This window comes from Phyllobates terribilis, unplaced genomic scaffold (assembly GCF_046119375.1).
Source record: "Phyllobates terribilis strain yellow unplaced genomic scaffold, ASM4611937v1 Scaffold_5__5_contigs__length_657084704, whole genome shotgun sequence".
NCBI classification, from domain to species: Eukaryota; Metazoa; Chordata; class Amphibia; order Anura; family Dendrobatidae; genus Phyllobates; species Phyllobates terribilis.
The window spans coordinates 582384341-582404689 of record NW_027362765.1 but is presented as its reverse complement, the minus strand read 5'-3'; the positions used below and the strand labels follow the sequence as shown (position 1 = coordinate 582404689).

Genomic DNA, 20349 nt, shown 5'->3' with positions numbered 1-20349 from the left:
TTCTCCAGAGCTGACCACAACTCCTCAGCTGTGTGACTCACATTTCCCAGACATTTCAAAGTAAAAACTGCCTGATGACTTTGAGCCCTGCTGGCAGCATAGTAAGGAGGTGTGCAGGATCCCTTCTGCGCAGTTAGAAAGCTTGTGGCATTACCAGACAGGCTTTGGGTGCAGGTGGAGAACCGAGTAGAGGTTGAGGAGGCAGAAGCAGTGGAGGAACTTTTAGATAAAGAGGATTTACACACAACTCGTGGGGATGGCAAGACTTGGACAGCAGCCCCTTGTCCTGCTGTCACCATAGTTACCCAGTGCCCAGTCAGCGACATGTAACGCCCCTGTCCATGCCTACTCGTCCAAGTGTCTGTGGTGAAATGCACCCTGTCACACACAGAGTTTCTCAAAGAAGCGGTGATGTTGTGTGCGACATGCTGGTGGAGCGCAGTCACACCTTACTTTGAGAAGTAGTCCCGACTGGGCATCTGGTACTGGGGCACTGCGACGGACATAAGGTCTCGAAAATCCTCTGTGTCCACCAGGCGGAAAGGCAGCATTTCTGTAGCCAAGAGCTTGCAGATGGTGAAATTCAACCTCTTAGCTTTGTCATGGCTAGGAGGAAATGGTCTTTTACTTGTCCACATCTGAGGGACCGAGGGCTGGCTGTTGTGCTTAGACGGGGTTGAGAAGGGTGTCCCCGGCAAACTGCCGGTCTGTGAGGAAGATGCAGGCGGACATGTTAGGTTGCCTTGATCCAAAGGTGGTGCTATCGATGTCGGACAGCGCTGAACACCAGCTTGTGTTTCCACCTCCAAAGAAAATGATGACCTGCCAATCACGCTGGCTGCTGCAGGTAAAGAAGTGGCAGGTCTGCGTCCCAAAACAGGTGTGACTGCTTCCCCCCCAGTCACAGAGGATGAAGAGGCCGCGGATGCACAAGATGTTGCAGACGGTGGTTGGCCCGGCCGGCTAGGCCGCATTGTAGCACAGTGAACTTCCCACTGCAACTTATGCTTCATATCCATGTGCCGGTTCATGCATGAAGTACTCAAACTATGTATTTTTTGGCCTCTACTTATCTTTTGCTGACAAATGTTACAGATAACACGAGTTGGGTCATCTTTATCGATCTGAAAAAATGCCCAGGCTATGCAAGGCTTAGCACCCATGCGACCTGAAGAGTATTGTTGAGCCACCCCCATAGTGTTCGGGTTCGGTTCGGTTCGTCGAACACCGGGATGTTCGAGGAACTGTTCGTCGAACTGTTCGTCGAACACCTTAGAACACCGTCGAACACCGTTAAAACCAATGGCAGGCAAACAAAAACACATAGAAACACATAGAAAACACCTGCAAAGGTGTCCAAAAGCTGACAAACTGCTCAGAAGACACTCTCTTTAAAAAAGCCGGCCGGCAAATTCAGCAGCGGCATACACCGGTACCCGACAATTTAGACAAGAAGGAATAGAGCATCACACATAGATTAGATAGATAGAAACATGTCAGTCACATATATATATGAAGCACAGTGACAGTGTTGGTTACTGCACTTGTCATTTAGTGTAAAGGATTTATTAAAAAAAATATTAGTGTTTTCATGCACCGTCTCTTTAAAAAAGCCGGCCGGCAATTCAGCATCTGTACCCGACAATTTAGAACAGAAAGAATAGAGCTTCACACATAGATTAGATAGATAGAAACATGTCAGTCACATATATAATAAGTACAGTGATAGTGTTGCTTACTGTTCTTGTCATTTAGTGTAAAGGATTTATTTAAAAAAATAATAGTGTTTTCATGCACTGTCTCTTTAAAAAAGCCGGCCGGCAATTCAGCAGCGGTACCCGACAATTTAGAACAGAAAGATAGAGCATCACACATAGATTAGATAGATAGAAACATGTCAGTCACATATATATGAAGTACAGTGATAGTGTTGGTTACTGTACTTGTCATTTAGTATTAAAATAAAGGATTTATTATTAAAAAAATTGGCGTGGGGTTCCCCTTAATTTTAGGCTCTAGCGGAGGTTAAGCAGACGGCTGGGGCAGATGTTTGAAGCCTGGGAAGGGGGTAATACCCACGGAGCTTCCCAGGCTACTAATATAAGCCCCCAGCTGAATACATAGCCTTTACTAGCTATTAAAATGGGGGACCCCCCCCAAAAAAATGACGTGGGGTCCCCCCTAATTTAATAGCTAGCAAAGGCTAGGCAGACAGCTGGGGGATGATATTAATAGCCCAGGAAGGGAGCCATGAATATTGGACCCCTCCCAGGCTAGAAACACCAGCCGTCAGCCGCCCCAGAAATGGCGCATTCATAGGATGCGCCAATTCTGGCACTTAGCCTCGCTCTTCCACGCTGCCCTGGTGCGGTGGCAGGGGGTAATAGGGTTGGGGTTGATGTCAGCTTATAATGCCAGCTGACATCAAGCCCAGGTTAGTAATGGAGAGGCGTCTATAAGACACCCCCATTACTAACCCCATAGTCAAAGTTAAAAAAAACACAAACACCCAGAATAAAGTCCTTTAATTGAAATAAAGACACAATCCTTTATTGTTCTAAATTAAACCATACTTACCATCACGCCCATTCCAGCTGAAGCCAACGATCTCCTGCAATAAAAGAAAAATAATAAAGCAACCTCATCCTTACCTTTCCATGGTTCCCACGACAGCTTCAGCTCTGCTACATCGAGATGACAGGCTGGACCGCAGCAGAACGCTGCCATCCAGCCTGTCATCCCGCAGACACTGAAAAGCGCAGGCTTGCTTGCGCTGCTCAGCGTCTCTCTGTGACGACATCCAGATGAGCCGAGTTCATGTCCAATGAACTCGGCTCACCTCATGCACGTCACTGACAGCGTGGGAAAATTCTCACGCTGAAGCGCTGATTGCAGGAGAATTTTCCCACGCTGTCAGTGACGTGCAGGAGGTGAGCTGAGTTCATTGGACATGAGCTCACCTCATGCACATCACTGACAGCGTGGGAGAATTCTCCTGCACTCAGCACTTCAGCGTGAGAATTTTCCCACGCTGTCAGTGACGTGCATGAGGTGAGCCGAGTTCATTGGACATGACCTCGGCTCATCTGGATGCCGTCACAGCGAGACAGTGAGGAGCGCAAGCATGCCTGCGCTTCTCAGTGTCTGCGGGATGACAGACTGGATGGCAGCGTTCTGCTGCGGTCCAGCCAGTCATCTCGATGTAGCAGAGCTGAAGCTGTCGTGGGAACCATGGAAAGGTAAGGATGAGGTTGGTTTATTATTTTTCTTTTATTGCAGGAGATCGTTGGCTTCAGCTGGAATGGGTGTGATGGTAAGTATGGTTTAATTTAGAACAATAAAGAATTGTGTCTTTATTTCAATTAAAGGACTTTATTCTGGGTGTTGTGTTTTTTTTAAATACTTTACTAGAAATTCATGGCGGTCATGTCTAATACTGGCGTGACCCCATGAATTTTGGGCTTGGGGCCAGCTGATAATACCAAGCTGGCCCTAACCCCTTTATTACCCAGTGAGCCACCGCACCAGGGCCCTGGATGAGTTGGGTACAGCGCCAGAAGATGGCGCTTCTATGAACGCGCCATTTTCTGGGGTGGCTGCGGACTGCAATTTGTAGCGGGGGGGGGGCCCAGAATGCTTGGGCCTCCCTGCGCTGCAGATTCCAGCCCCCAGCTGCCTAGTTGTACCTGGCTGGACACAAATATAGTGCGAAGCCCCACGTCAATTTTTTTTAATTATTTCATGAAATTCATGAAATAATTAAGAAAAAAAGGGCTTCCCTATATTGTTGTGTCCGGCCAGGTACAAATAGGCAGCTGGTGGATGGGGTCAGCCCGTTCCTGCCTGCTGTACCTGGCTGGACACAAATATAGTGCGAAGCCCCACTTCAATTTTTTTTAATTATTTCATGAAATTCATGAAATAATTAAGAAAAAAAGGGCTTCCCTATATTGTTGTGTCCGGCCAGGTACAAATAGGCAGCTGGTGGATGGGGGCAGCCCGTTCCTGCCTGCTGTACCTGGCTGGACACAAATATAGTGCGAAGCCCCACTTCAATTTTTTTAAATTATTTCAGGAAATTCATGAAATAATTTAAAAAAAATTGACGTGGGGCTTCGCACTATATTTGTGTCCAGCCAGGTACAGCAGGCAGGAACGGGCTGCCCCCAACCACCAGCTGCCTATTTGTACCTGGCCGGACACAACAATATAGGGAAGCCCTTTTTTTCTTAATTATTTCATGAAATAATTTAAAGAAAATTGACGTGGGGCTTCGCCCTGTTTTTGTGTCCAGCCAGGTACAACTAGGCAGCTGGGGGCTGGAATCCGCAGCGCAGGGAGGCCCAAGCTTTCTGGGCCACCCCCGCTGCAAATTGCAGTCCGCAGTCACCCCGGAAAATGGCGCGTTCATAGAAGCGCCATCTTCTGGCGCTGTACCCAACTCATCCAGGGCCCTGATGCGGTGGCTCACTGGGTAATAAAGGGGTTAGGGCCAGCTTGGCATTATCAGCTGGCCCTAAGCCCGAAATTCATGGGGTCACGCCAATATTAGACATGACCACCATGAATTTCTAGTAAAGTATTTAAAAAAAACACAACACCCAGAAAAAAGTCCTTTAATTGAAATAAACATACAATTCTTTATTGTTCTAAATTAAACCATACTTACCATCACGCCCATTCCAGCTGAAGCCAACGATCTCCTGAAATAAAAGAAAAATAATAAAGCAACATCATCCTTACCTTTCCATGGTTCCCATGACAGCTTCAGCTCTGCTACATCGAGATGACAGGCTGGACCGCAGCAGAACGCTGCCATCCAGCCTGTCATCCCGCAGACACTGAGAAGCGCAGGCTTGCTTGCGCTCCACAGTGTCTCTCTGTGAGGGCATCCAGATGAGCCGAGTTAATGTCCAATGAACTCGGCTCACCTCATGCACGTCACTGACAGCGTGGGAAAATTCTCCTGCACTCAGCGCTTCAGCGTGGGAGAATTCTCACACTGAAGCGCTGAGTGCAGGAGAATTCTCCCACGCTGTCAGTGACGTGCAGGAGGTGAGCTGAGTTCATTGGACATGAGCTCACCTTATGCACGTCACTGACAGCGTGGGAGAATTCTCCTGCACTCACCGCTTCAGCGTGAGAATTTTCCCACGCTGTCAGTGACGTGCATGAGGTGAGCCGAGTTCATTGGACATGAACTCGACTCATCTGGATGTCGTCACAGAGAGACGCTGAGCAGCGCAAGCAAGCCTGCGCTTCTCAGTGTCTGCGGGATGAGAGGCTGGATGGCAGCGTTCTGCTGCGGTCCAGCCTGTCATCTCGATGTAGCAGAGCTGAAGCTGTCGTGGGAACCATGGAAAGGTAAGGATGAGGTTGCTTTATTATTTTTCTTTTATTGCAGGAGATCGTTGGCTTCAGCTGGAATGGGCGTGACGGTAAGTATGGTTTAATTTAGAACAATAAAGGATTGTGTCTTTATTTCAATTAAAGGACTTTATTCTGGGTGTTTGTGTTTTTTTTAACTTTGACTATGGGGTTAGTAATGGGGGTGTCTTATAGACGCCTCTCCATTACTAACCTGGGCTTGATGTCAGCTGGCATTATAAGCTGACATCAACCCCAACCCTATTACCCCCTGCCACCGCACCAGGGCAGCGTGGAAGAGCGAGGCTAAGTGCCAGAATTGGCGCATCCTATGAATGCGCCATTTCTGGGTTGGCTGACGGCTGGTGTTTCTAGCCTGGGAGGGGGCCAATATTCATGGCTCCCTTCCTGGGCTATTAATATCAGCCCCCAGCTGTCTGCCTAGCCTTTGCTAGCTATTAAATTAGGGGGGACCCCACGTCATTTTTTTGGGGGGGTCCCCCATTTTAATAGCTAGTAAAGGCTATGTATTCAGCAGGGGGCTGATATTAGTAGCCTGGGAAGCTCCGTGGGTATTACCCCCTTCCCAGGCTTCAAACATCTGCCCCAGCCGTCTGCTTAACCTCCGCTAGAGCCTAAAATTAAGGGGAACCCCACGCCAATTTTTTTAATAATAAATCCTTTATTTTAATACTAAATGACAAGTACAGTAACCAACACTATCACTGTACTTCATATATATGTGACTGACATGTTTCTATCTATCTAATCTATGTGTGAAGCTCTATTCTGTCTGTTATAAATTGTCGGGTACCGCTGCTGAATTGCCGGCCGGCTTTTTTAAAGAGACGGTGCATGAAAACACTTTTATTTTTTTTGATAAATCCTTTACGCTAAATGACAAGTACAGTAAGCAACACTGTCACTGTACTTCGTATATATGTGGCTGACATGTTTCTATCTATCTAATCTATGTGTGAAGCTCTATTCTGTCTGTTATAAATTGTCGGGTACCGCTGCTGAATTGCCGGCCGGCTTTTTTAAAGAGACGGTGCACGAAAACACTAATATTTTTTTTGATAAATCCTTTACGCTAAATGACAAGTACAGTAAGCAGCACTTTCACTGTACTTCGTATATATGTGGCTGACATGTTTATATCTATCTAATCTATGTGTGAAGCTCTATTCTTTCGGTTCTAAATTGTCGGGTACCGGTGTATGCCGCTGCTGAATTGCCGGCTTTTCATGTTTCACTGTTGGCACTGTTCCCATCGATTTGGGCAATCACTGTAATGCCACAACCACCATGGCTGTGGCATTACAGTGAGTGGCAGACAATCCCTGCATGATTGGTGCTCTAAATAGCGCCAGACATGCAGGACACGCTTTTGGTGCACGAACAGTTATCGAACATAACGTCGAACAGCCGAATTTTTTGCAAATCGTTCGGGTTCGTCGAACAACTCGAACACCGCCCAAAACAGCTCGAATTTGAGATTGGCGAACAGTTCTAGTCGAACACCGCTCATCTCTACTGAAGAGCCACCACGACTTGTGGTCAGAGGCAGAGTTGTGTTTGAGGATGCAGTTGTTGATGTGCTTCCAGTACTACGTCTCTGTCCTGGAAGGTGCAACCTGACCTTGTCGTCACTAGCATCCTCCTCCACCTCCTCTGCTGACCTCATCTCTTGGCTGACTGTGGGTTGACAGTAAGTGGGATCTCCAACCTCGTCATCATCACCCAAATGTTATCACACCCGTCGTCCTCAGAGCCAACCTCTTCCTGCCCTGACAAAAAACTTAAGTTGTCGCTCCAATCAGGTATTTGAGTCTGATCATCATCATTGTCTCCACCAACAGGAGTTACAGTTTGGGAACGAGGGTCTACATTATGGTCAGAACCTTCTGCGTCTGGTCCTGGATCCGACTCATAAAGATTCTGGGCATCAGTGCAGATCATTTCCTCTTCTGGATTCACTGAAGCTCTGGAGCCCACCTCTGATTCCCAGGCTATAGTATGAGTAAACAGCTCTGCAGACTCAACCATCTGTTCTACCCCATACTCAGACTGGCAGCTGGAGACTTGGGAGCTGTGAGGAAGCAAGTGCGATTGGGGTGACGCCTCTGTGGACTGGAGTATTTGTGATGTTGAAGTTGAGGTGGAGAAGAGCCCACTTAAAGGAGCACTTGATATCCGTTGAAGCACCTGCTGTTTTTGTGCCTCATCTGGAATTTGTAGCGATTGGTGTGGCCGTAAGAAATTGATTTTATCACATTGTCCGCTAAAGAAGTAGACATCTTAGTTTGGCTGGAAGATGGTCTTTCTTCTGCAGATGTTACTGTTGCTTTAACACCTACCCCACGGACACAACCTTTTTTTCCCTTCCCAACACGCCTATTCCCCTGTCCACCAGCAGCAGGCCTTTTTCCACTCATTTTGGTGGTTAACTAATTCACAACTCTGGAGTTGTTTGCACAAAAAGCAATGGATGGGAATCGTGCAGAGCTGAGTGGCCAAACTGTGGTATTAGCCCAAAAGTATTGGCTGGGTTAGATGCAGTTAAAAATTAGATTGAATTTGCAACCTGGTGGAGGTTAGTATAGATGGACTAATAGAACAAGTCCCACACACTGCTACAAGCCAAAATATTTTTTCAGAGCTAGATGCAGAAAAAAATTAGATTGAATTTGCAACCTGATGGAGGTTAGTATAGATGGACTAATAGAACAAGTCCCACACACTGCTACAAGCCGAAATATTTTTTCAGAGCTAGATGCAGAAAAAAATTAGATTGAATTTGCAACCTGGTGGAGGTTAGTATAGATGGACTAATAGAACAAGTCCCACACACTGCTACAAGCCGAAATATTTTTTCAGAGCTAGATGCAGAAAAAAATTTGATTGAATTTGCAACCTGGTGGAGGTTAGTATAGATGGACTAATAGAACAAGTCCCACACACTGTTACTAGCCAAAATATTTTTTCAGAGCTAGATGCAGAAAAAAATTAGATTGAATTTGCAACCTGGTGTAGGTTAGTATAGATGGACTAATAGAACAAGTCCCACACACTGTTACAAGCCGCAATATTTTTTCAGAGCTAGATGCAGAAAAAAATTAGATTGAATTTGCAACCTGATGGAGGTTAGTATAGATGGACTAATAGAACAAGTCCCACACACTGCTACAAGCCAAAATATTTTTTCAGAGCTAGATGCAGAAAAAAATTAGATTGAATTTGCAACCTGGTGGAGGTTAGTATAGATGGACTAATACAGTAATGCTATGCCCAAAAGGTCTTACTTCACTAGGTGCAGTAAAAAAAATTGTATTCTATACACAGGTGGTGTAGCTTGCAACACAGATAGGCTTCTCCACTGACTAACACACACTGCAAGAGCACAAAAAGGATTTGCTTTGCTAGATTTAGCCAAATGCTGTGAAAAAAACTTGCACAGCACTGGCACAGACTTGCCTGGCAAAAAGTGATAGGAACTGATGTAACCTAGCCCTGAAAAGGACTGCAATTACAATTAGTCTTTACTCCCAACCTATCTATTTAAGAGCCCAGACCTGCCTGATAAAAGTGATAGGAACTGATGTAACCTAGCCCTGAAAAGGACTGCAATCACAATTAGTCTTTACTCCCAACCTATCTATTTAAGAGCACAGACCGGCCTGATAAAAGTCGTAGGACATGATGTAACCTAGTCCTTAAAAGGACTGCAATCACAACTATTCCCTACTCCCAAGCTATCTGTAGATTTGTGCGAAAATTGGCTTGAAATTAACAAAGTATAGAGCACACAGCAACAGCGGTGCCGTCTAACACACAGCTGCAGCAGTGAGAAAATGGTGGCGACGGGGAAAATGGCTGGGTCTTATAGGGCAAGGGCATGTGACATACACTGCCAATGACACATGCCCTTGCTTGTGTGAAAAAACGCAGTTCGCTCCGTGTGTGCGCTGCTGATAGGCTGACAGATTGCACCTCCCACTGTAAATGCGGGAAAGAGAAAAAAAAATGGTGATCTTCATTATTTCTGCAGAGATCCATCCCCTGCCCCTCCCCCCACCCCGCTGTACACTCAAACTGCGTATTAACATTAATTTTCAGCATTACTGAGAAAAAATCCAGTTATGATTTTGGTGCACGAACATTTATCGAACATAACCTCGAACAGCCGAATTTTTTTCAAATCGTTCGGGTTCGCCGAACGGCTCGAACACCGCCCAAAACAGCTCGAATTTGAGATTGGCGAACAGTTCAAGTCGAACACCGCTCATCTCTACTTATGAAGTATTGAAAACACATATTCACCAATACTGGACAAATTTCATATATTATATCATTGTTTAATGATATACAGCACATAAGTTTCCAAATGTTTAGACAATTTCAATTCATTCACTTATCAATATCATAGATTGCTATCTATGGCTTCCTTATCCATACAAAACAGTTTCTTCCTTTGATTATTCAGCATGCCGCGTGTCTAATTAAGTTCATCTGATTGTTCCTAGAAATTAGTTCTCAACCATGCAATGTTTTTCTCATGGCTTTTAGCATAGATTTAGTATGGATTTAGTATTAGTCACTATAGATTTTGTGCTCCTACTACGTCTTCACCATCATTCATTTAACACAACCAACATTTTTCACTCTATTCCACACACAAAATAGGATGTAAATCCCCTAGCAGTAGACCATACAGCTGTCAAGGAGATCATGAACATATGTGGTCCTGTTATAGCAAGTCCCAATACCTTTTCTACCACTGAGTGAGAAGACCAACTAAAAGGGGATCCTCATTTTTCATGAACTTCATATCAGTCATATATGCCCTTTTTGCAAAATAAAGTAGAAAAATCTTGGAGATGGTTAATAAGCACTGTTTAAGAAGCTGCAGCAAGAGTCGAAGAATACAGTGTAATGATTCTCTTATTTATTGGCAACTCAATTTGGTATAGAACAAATGCCAGGCCAGAAAACAAAATAAAGACAATGCAAAGTTTAAAAAATAAATTACTAAATAAAACAGGAGGTCAAAATGAGTTCACTCACATATGGTACAACATTATGCATAATACAGTTATATGAAAAAGTTTGGGCACCCCTATTAATCATAAGCTTAATGTTTTATAAAAATTGGTGTTTTTGCAACAGCTATTTCAGTTTCATATATGTAATAACTGTTGAACACAGTAATGTTTCTGCCTTGAAATGAGGTTTATTGTACTAACAGAAAATGTGCAATCTGAGTTGAAACAAAATTTGACAAGTGCATAAGTATGGGCACTCTTAATATTTTCTTGTTTTAAATACTCCTACCTACTTTTTACTGACTTACTAAAGCACTTTTTTTGGTTTTGTAACCTCTTTGAGCATTGAACTTCATAGCCAGGTGTATGCAATCACGAGAAAAGCTACTTAAAGTGGCCACTTGCAAGTTGTTCTCCTGTTTGAATCTCCTCTGAAGAGTGGCATCATGGGCTCCTCAAAACAACTGTCAAATGATCTGAAAACAAAGATTATTCAACATAGTTGTTCAGGGGAAGGATACAAAAAGCTGTCTCAGAGATTTAACCTGTCAGTTTCCACTGTGAGGAACATAGTAAGGAAATGGAAGAACACAGGGACAGTTCTTGTTAAGGCCAGAAGTGGCAGGCCAAGAAAAACATCAGAAAGGCAGAGAAGAAGAATGGTGAGATCAGTCAAGGACAATCCTCAGACCACCTCCAGAGAGCTGCAGCATCAACTAGCTGCAGATGGTCTCACTGTGCATCGGTCAACTATACAATGCACTTTGCACAAGGAGAAGCTGTATGGGAGAGTGATGCGAAAGAAGCCATTTCTGCAAGCACGCCACAAACAGAGTTGGCTGAGGTATGTAAAAGTACATTTGGAGAAGCAAATTTCTTTTTGGAAGAAGGTCCTGTGGACTGATGAAACCAAGATTGAGTTGTTTGGTCATACAAAAAGGCATTATGCATGGCGGCAAAAAAACACAGCATTCCAAGAAAAAACACTTGCTACCCACAGTAAAATTTGGTGGAGGTTCCATCATGCTTTGGGGCTGTGTGGCCAATGCCGGCACCGGGAATCTTGTTAAAGTTGAGGGATGCATGGATTCCACGCAGATTCTTGTCAATAATGTTCAAGAATCAGTGACAAAGTTGAAGTTACGCAGGAGATGGATCTTTCAGCAAGACAATGATCCAAAACACCGCTCCAAATCTACTGAGGCATTCATGCAGAGGAAAAATTACAATGTTCTGGAATGGCCATCCCAGTGTCCAGACCTGAATATCATTGAACATCTGTGGGATCATTTGAAGAGGGCTGTCCATGCTCGGCGACCATCAAACTTAACTGAACTGGAATTGTTTTGTAAAGAGGAATGGTCAAAAATACCTTCATCCAGGATCCAGGAACTCATTAAAAGCTACAGGAAGCGACTAGAGGCTGTTATTTTTGCAAAAGGAGGATCTACTAAATATTAATGTCACTTTTCTGGTGAGGTGCCCATACTTATGCACCTGTCAAATTTTGTTTGAATGCAGATTGCACATTTTCTGTTAGTACAATAAACCTCATTTCAAGGCAGAAACAGTACTGTGTCCAACAGTTATTACATATATCAAACTGAAATAGTTGTTGCAAAAACACCAATTTTTTAAAAAAATTAAGCTTAAGATTAATAGGGGTGCCCAAACTTTTTCACATAACTGTATACAGGTGCGTCTCACAAAATTAGAATATCATCAAAAAGTTCATTTATTTCAGTTATTCAATACAAAAAGAGAAACTCATATATTATATAGAGTCATTACAAATAGTCATTGACTGCCTTCTGGACATCTGTCAAGTCAGCAGTCTTCACCATGATTGTGGAGCCCACTGAAACAGACTAAGGGACCTTTTTACATGCTTAGGAAGCCTTTGGAGGTGTTTTTTATTAATTATTCTAACTTACTGAGACAATGACTTTTGTGTTTTCATTGGCTGTAAGCCATAATCATCAACATTAACAGAAATAAACACTTGAAATAGATCACTCTGTTTGTAATGACTCTATATAATATATGAGTTTCACTTTTTGTATTGAAGAATTTATGAAATAAATTAACTTTTTGATGATATTCTATTTTCGTGAGATTCACCTGTAATTAGTTAGTTAATAAAGATACAATGTTCAAAATAAATGTGAATATATAGATGCAAAAAATATAAAAGAAATTAAAATGATAGAACGCGTTAAACGCGAAAAAGAGAATAAATGCAGCAAATAACAATGATGTGAAAAAGGAGAGAAAAATATTAGGAAAAATGGGTGCATATGTGTGTGTGTTAGAACTTAATTACAGCGAGTTTAGAAGGACAAATAGAACATTCCGTACTGAAAAGAGACAAGCTGCCTGGACTGTTCTCTTTCTAATTTATTTTACAGTGTGTAATTAGATATTTGCACCTGATCACTATTCACAGTGACAAAATACACAGTCAAAAACAAAGAAAATTTGATTGTGCTTTAAAAAAACATATGGTGCATCGACTTTCGGTTCAGGATAGGCAGCTGCTCCCTGTATCACAAAGTACTTAGAGAGCTCTCCTGCAGTCCAGTACATTAGGTAAATTCTACAAAACAAATATAATTTAGAGCACATTAAATAGGTAAACAGACTCTACAGAAGATTAGAGATCCCGGTAAACAAGACTTCTATCAATGTCAAGTCTGCAATGCCATACGCTGCCTAATCCTTCAATTCTGTGTATTGTGTTATGGCTGAAGCACTTTTTATAGTTTGTAATATGATTATATGACAAATAAAGGCCTGGAACCCTGTTAGACTGACTGTTCGAAAATAGGATATATCTATATGCCACACGTGCACATGACAAGGGGAATCCAAACATTACATCCATTTCTTGGTTTTCCATCAAATAATATGTGCAGAGTGGTAACTCAGTAGCTAGCACTGTAGCTTTCCATTATAGAACATTTATCTAATCTCTGGTCATATTTATTCAATGACAAGAGATGAGATGTAAAAGATATTGTTTTAATTCCCCCCAGAAATGTTTAAGAAGTTGAGGCCACCCTTTGTATACCTCTGATCTATTTAATGACCTAATACCATTTTCAAGGATCTTGATTTGCACATGTGACTTTCCGAAAAAGTCACTAGAGTCGCCGTGACAAGATCTATCTAGTAAGATGTCATATATCCTCTTGTCATGTAACAGTAACAGCAGGGACTGTTGCCGGATATTTTCTCACCCAGCTTTCATATGTGATGCTTGTCAGAGAAACCCGGAGGAGTGAAGGATTGCTTCTTGGACGAGAAACAACAAAATATACTGATATGACTATTATTAGCAAATCCATCACAAATATCTCAAAGGATTGTAAATTACATTAATATGCACAAAACATATGCTGTGAATCAGTTTTTGTGGGTCAAAAACAAATATATTTGTTACTAGAAATTCTTCAAAGAGTTACTCAAATGTTTTTTTTCTTACTATGTAGAATTAACAGCACATTGGAGGATTGAAGCTAACCCCTTTCCAGGTGGTGCATTAGGGCAAATGAAGATCATAGGCCAAAGCTTGAATTTCAGACCTTCACAGCGTCTCTCAATCTGCTGGATCCAATGTTATGTTTGGCTTCTTTTTATGATCAGTATTGCAAACTGTTGAAATATAAAAAAAATTGTAGTAGCACTTCTTCTACCATCACTCTGTTATTGCTTAGCCAAAGTGTTTATTTTAGGATGCATGAGCGCAGCTACCATTACCAACTCAGAATCAATATCTCATGGGGGAACTGACCTACAGTACTAATTAGTGTTGAGCGTGTATGTTCTATTAACCCTTACCCCGAGTATCCTCGGGCCGAGCTCCGAGTATTTATAGCTGCTCGGTGATAAGGTTAAATCTCTCCCTGTGCATGATTTGCAACAGTTTGACAGTTTTATTACATGTGAGGAACGTCTATTTCTTACACATTCCTCACATGTAATAAAGCTGTCAAACAGTTGCAAATCATGCACACGGAAGTGATTCAACCATATCACCGAGCAGCTATAAATACTCGGAGCTCAGCCCGAGCATACTCGGACAGAACATACTCGCTCAACCCTACTGTTAATCAACCAAGCCTTCTCATTGAGCTCCAGGGCTACAAGAAAAACTCATGTTGGATGGCATACAAATGTATTATCTGGCATTAGGTGCTATTGCATCACGTACTGTTTTTTTGTGCAAAGTATAGAAAGAGTGAAAGGTGCCCATAATTGGACTTCCCCTACTTCAGAGCTATATGAATAGATCTGCAGCACAATTACCGTAGGAGTAATTAAGCAGAACATTAACCAAATGGCTTAGAATTGAAAAACAATTATGTTGGTTATATTTTTAAAGTAGTTAAATAATATACATGCCTTATGTCTTTTATTTTCCATTCATATCTGGTCAGAGCTGTGCTACTTGTATTATCTTTATGAGCACCTAGCAAGCTAACTATTAATCTATTACAGAGGATTAGTTACAACACACTGTGCGAGAATATCATAAATGATTTGGAATTTTTCCAACAGTTTTGTTTTCTTTATTAATCCAAAATAAAGCACAAAAATTGCAATTTTTATATTTTCAAAAGAACGGACATCACAATCTACCCCTCAAAAAAACTGTGGTCCCCCTCCCTCCACAGATACACTCCTCTTCGATACATGTTAACGTTATCATTTAAAAGGATTGTCAGATAACCCCTTATTAAATACTATATTTCCCAGTGTAAAATATAAATAACAGATACTCTTCTCCCTGACTGGTGCCAGGTCTCCCAGGGATCATGTGACATTCTTATGCCACATAATCACTGCAGCCAATCAGCGGCTGCTAATGTGCTGTATTTCTCACTCTTCCTTCAAGTTTTTGAGGTTCACCTAAAGTAATTGTGATTGAAGCAGCCCACTGCAACTGATTGCAGTGGTCACGTGGCATAATAAATTAATAATGTAATACAAGCCTGGGAGACCCATCACTCACATTGTTAAAATGGTGCCAGTGCAAAAAGGGAATATATGTTATTTTTATTTTACATTGGGGATTATAGTATTTAAAAAAGGGTTGTCTGAGTAGTGGAAACCTCCTTTAACTGCCTGGTGATGACTGCTATGCATGTATGTCAGTTTGGAGCAATTTGAGGAGCTGAGCCCACTCCATACAGAGTGGATGCCAGCTAGGTAACCTATCCAGCACTTAAGGCCACTATCAGTATTTGGTCAGTATTAAGTCAGTATTTTTTCTCAGGAGAGGGAGCCAAAACCAGGTGAGGAATAATCAGAGAAAAGGTATAATAGAACCAAGTCACCAATTCTGCATTTATCACCCACTCCTGGTTTTGGCTCCCACTCCTGAGAAAAAATACTGACCGAAAACTGACCAAATACTGATAGTGGGGCTGTAGCCTTAGAGTAACATACGTAACCTGAGCTGAGGTCATAGAAAGCTGAATAAAGTGATACCTTCATATCTGCAATCTGATGCCTTATGCCAGAGAACTCCATGTTTTTATTACATATAAAGGAGCTGTTAAGATCCATGGGCCAGACACTGATCTGCATGAGAATCTGCCTCCGGAGCTTATTTTTAATAAAAGAGGGCATTACCAATGTGAGTCATGTAGCTAACACAGAACAGTATAACTTAACTTTGTCTATTATAAACACATTTGCTGCAGCTTTCACAGCTCTGCTGAATTGCAACACTGTCTGCCTGTGAGATGGAAGCTGAAGCTGAGAGAAAACTGCAGATGTGTCAGGTATAATCACACACAGCTCTGCTGTGAGATCAGGAGAGCAGCCATTACACATCACACTGGTAATGCCCCTTTCATTTAAAATAATCTCTGAAGACAGATTCTCATGTAGATCTGTGTCCAGCCAATAGTTCTTTGACAGATCATTTGCATATAAGAAAAATGTGAATTTCTCTGGAATAAGACAATAAATTTCTGATATAAAGGTATCATTTTATTCTTTATTCTATGACTTACATGCCCATGTAGATGGCTTAGGAGGGCTGAGCCTACTAACAGATTCCCTTTAAGAGATTTTAAGATGGCAGCCACCAGCATCCAGTGTGACACGACCGAGGGATGTCGATCAGTTGCAATGGCAAGGAAAGGGATTTCCGAAAGTGCACAATGTTTGTCATGTGAGATTTCATATGAAGACCTGCTTGTGGCGGAGTTTTGCAGGAGATTGACTTATTCACAATACACTGCAACACTATTGATTGTAGTGTGTTGCATAGGCAATTAACAGACTGCAGGTTTATCCCCAAAGGAGAATAATTAAAAATGAAAGAAACTTTATAAAATCTAAAAAACAAAAATGTAAAAATTCATACTCAATCTCCCATTCCTCAAAATGAATAGCTAGTTGTAAAACATAAACACATAACATATTCGGCATTGCTGAATGAGTAATTGCCAAAACTAATAAAATATAAAAAAATATATATATTTATCTCAAATGGTAAATGTTGAAAGTGGACAAACAAGATGAGAATTGACATTTTTTGCTGACCAAAATTCTCCCCAAAAATGCAATAAAAGTGATCAAAAAGATATCAATACAAGAATCAGAGTGACGTGCAAAAAAATCTTTCACACAGCTCCATCAGCAAAAAAATAAAAAAATTTATGGGTTTCAGAAAGTGGTGACACAAAACAAAATTGTTTTGCACATTTTCAGTTAAAAAAGCTATACATGTTTGGTATCAATGTAAACCTGCACAATGAACGTACTAAAAACAAATGCAAACGCTTTTGCAGAACTGTCGTTTTTTTCACAGGAACTTGATTTTTTTTCACTTTTTCAATACATTATTTGGTAAATGAATGAAGTAATTCAAAGCTACAAATCATCAAATAAAAAACAAGCCCTCATATGGTTGTGTTGAAAGAATAATAAAAAAATACTTGCTTTTGGAAGAATGGGACTAAAAGAACGAAAGCACAAAAATAAAAAAATCGTAGATCTCTTATAGGATTACATTCCTCTTAAAATCCTAGGTACCTACTTTGCCTATATATTCTTTTTATTTACATATATATATATATATATATATATATATATATATATATATATATATATATATTATATATCTTGTAGACTCTGAACCCTTGTCGGCAGGGTCCTCTCTACTCCTGTACCAGTTGCCATCACATTTTGTTCAAGATTATTGGTTTTGCTATGTATACCCATTTTTCTCATGTAAAGTGACATGGAATAAATGCCGCTAAAATAATGAATAATAATAAAAACAATAATAATTTAAGATGTCTGACCAAGTTTTCTTTAAAGGGATTTTGTCAACCCAAGATACAGTTTAAATAGGTTATACAGTGTTGCATGGCATTTAGTCCATATAAAAATTATACTAGATCTGTACCTGTTACTGGTACAGTGTCTGAGAAAATAACTTTTAATTGGTATTCTAAAGAGGAGGCTTCAGTGCAGACTTGGTGTGACTAAGAGTTTGATGCCCTGTTAGGCCTGCTCATTTGCATATTGAAGGCCTTCCTCCGCTTGTGATTGACAGTGTTGTCTTCCCAAAGCAAGCATTTTCTGAATGCGCCCGCCTTATGTGTGGCTGTGCCTGCCTGCACATTCACACAGTAGCTGGGCATGTTCTCCCTCCTGTCTCCTTTCTTCTGATGCCGCGTGCTGCACTTCCGAGTGTATTAGGGTATAGACCGCCATCAGAAAAAAGGAAACAGGGAGAAAAATGCTCCCGCCAACTGCTTGCATCCGCACACACAGGCATCATTCAGACAGTGTTTGCTCTGGGAAGCAAGCATTGCCAATCAGAAGCGGAGGAAGGCCCACAATATGCAAATGAGGAGGAGTAATGGTGCACAAAACTCTTTGCCAGGCCAAGGGTGCACAAAAGCCTCATCATTTCCATATGAATTAAAAGCTATTTTCTCAGACACTGCACCAGTAATAGGTACAGTGCTAGCATGGTTGTTATAGGGGCTAAGTCCCCTACTACACTGTATAGCCCATTTAAAATGCATTTTGAGGGTGACAGACTTCCTTTAAGCTTTTATATGATAACGGCATACAGAAATTCATGTATTCATAATTGCTTTTTTATGCTAAATATATTGATCATATTTTATCTGGACCATAGCAAAACCTCCATGGCCTCTTTTTTTCCCCTCCCCTTGTGACTCTTCACTGTTTCACTCTATAATGGTGCTTCAGGCTCCCAATTGGCCTCTAATGTCATTGCATGACATCCTGTTGTGGCACACGTCGTGACATCATGACATTACAAAATGCGTCGCCATGACAGCATTGTGCACAGTGATATCAGAAAACTAGTAAGTGCCGGGAGCCCTGGCAGAGAGTGAAGCAGAGGATGAACACGATGGGGAAAGGTGAAAAGAAAAGGCGCAGAAGACCGGACGGTGAGCTGTGAGTGTGGCAGGACAGGTGTGCAGTGACATTAGTATTTTTATTACATTCTATGTTTTTATGCTTTGGGGTCTGTAGAGAAATTCAGTTTGTAGCAAATAACTTTGCTGCAAGTCAAATCTTCATGTTAAATTTACTTGATTTGCCAAATTTGAACTGTGACAGTGTTGATAATCTCTAATCATCATATAAACTCTAAACATACAGTAGCTACCAGTATATTTGAATTCCATATACAGTAATTCCAGGAAACATTTAGGAAGCATAGGGTCAGATCCTTATTTCTGGCCCTAGTTTATTTAACACGTTATGGTGGCATTTTGTGAATGACCATAATTGGGGGCACTGTGTAGTTTTCTGAGTTTTACTTTAATCTTCTTAAAAAATAAATCAAAGCTAAACTAGTTATGTCTAATGGAGGCTTGAGGGCACTGCATGAATGGTATTCTTCAATAGTATTCTTTGCATCCCTGTTTCATGCATTCTTCCCTTAGGCATTGCATTAGATCTAACATAATGTGCCAGCTAAACCCAGAGCGACACACATTTATTTGCTAGTTTGGAATTTCAACTCTGGGACCTCCATACAGAATTTAAAGAGAATTGAATCTCCTGATCTCCTTTATGGCACTCCTGAGAAAAGTATTTTGAGATGCTTAGCTATTTCTCCTCACAAAAGTGTCAATGTGCCATAGAAGATACAGCAGGGAAGTTTTAACATGGCACTTGGCAGTAGTGAATACTGTCCTCAGAAAAGGTTGTGAACCTGTGATCTAGATAGATGGATAAATAATTTATCAGTATGATCAGTTTTTCATAAAACCTTATACTGTATTACCTAATGATATAGTACATTGGCTAGATGGAATCTTTTTCCATACACAGTGAGACTGAAGGTCATATACAGAATGTGTACATTGAGTAAACAATGTCAGAAGTAATGTTGACTGATGTATCGTTTCTACATGGAGTGCCTCTTCTTAATGTGTTACATTTGGATATACAGTAGACCAAATCTGCTTTTATCATTGCACGTTATGGAGTGACTCATGGTTATTGTTCATTCTTGTAGCATTCTCATGGAATATCAAAATGATTTGAATACAAAGAATGCAATTGTACGTATGTATTAAAAGGCAAACAAAGGCAGCTTTTAAAAAGTCAAGACTGCACCTTCACAAGTCATAGATATGGAAATGAGTGACTATAACTGCATTTTTTCTTCAGATTGTAACTTGTTCATGGTATTTCAGGAAGTAAAGCCGCTTTGATGTGCTTATTGTAAAACAATTCACTTTTTTGAAAATGAATGTGCTTTTGCTTGCAGAGAGTGAAGACGTATACCAACAGCAAATCCTGTCAATCTCCTGCATCGTCTTCGGCATTGTATCCGTGGGTTTGATTTGTGCCGCATTCTATTGCAGAACAAAGTAAGATGTATTATTTGGCTTTGGTCTATAGCACATTAATAGTTCCTGAG

The 20349-nt window shown here is 41.3% G+C and overlaps 1 protein-coding gene across 2 annotated transcripts in view; it reads left to right on the top strand.

Moving 5' to 3' along the window:
* Window positions 1-20349, top strand: part of NRG3 (neuregulin 3) — a 1270498-nt gene that overhangs the window by 1074546 nt on the left and 175603 nt on the right. For both annotated transcript variants that reach the window (XM_073685971.1, XM_073685970.1), the window contains exon 5: window positions 20197-20299. In XM_073685971.1, coding sequence (XP_073542072.1) covers window positions 20197-20299 — 103 coding nt within the window. The remainder of the gene's footprint in view (window positions 1-20196; window positions 20300-20349) is intronic.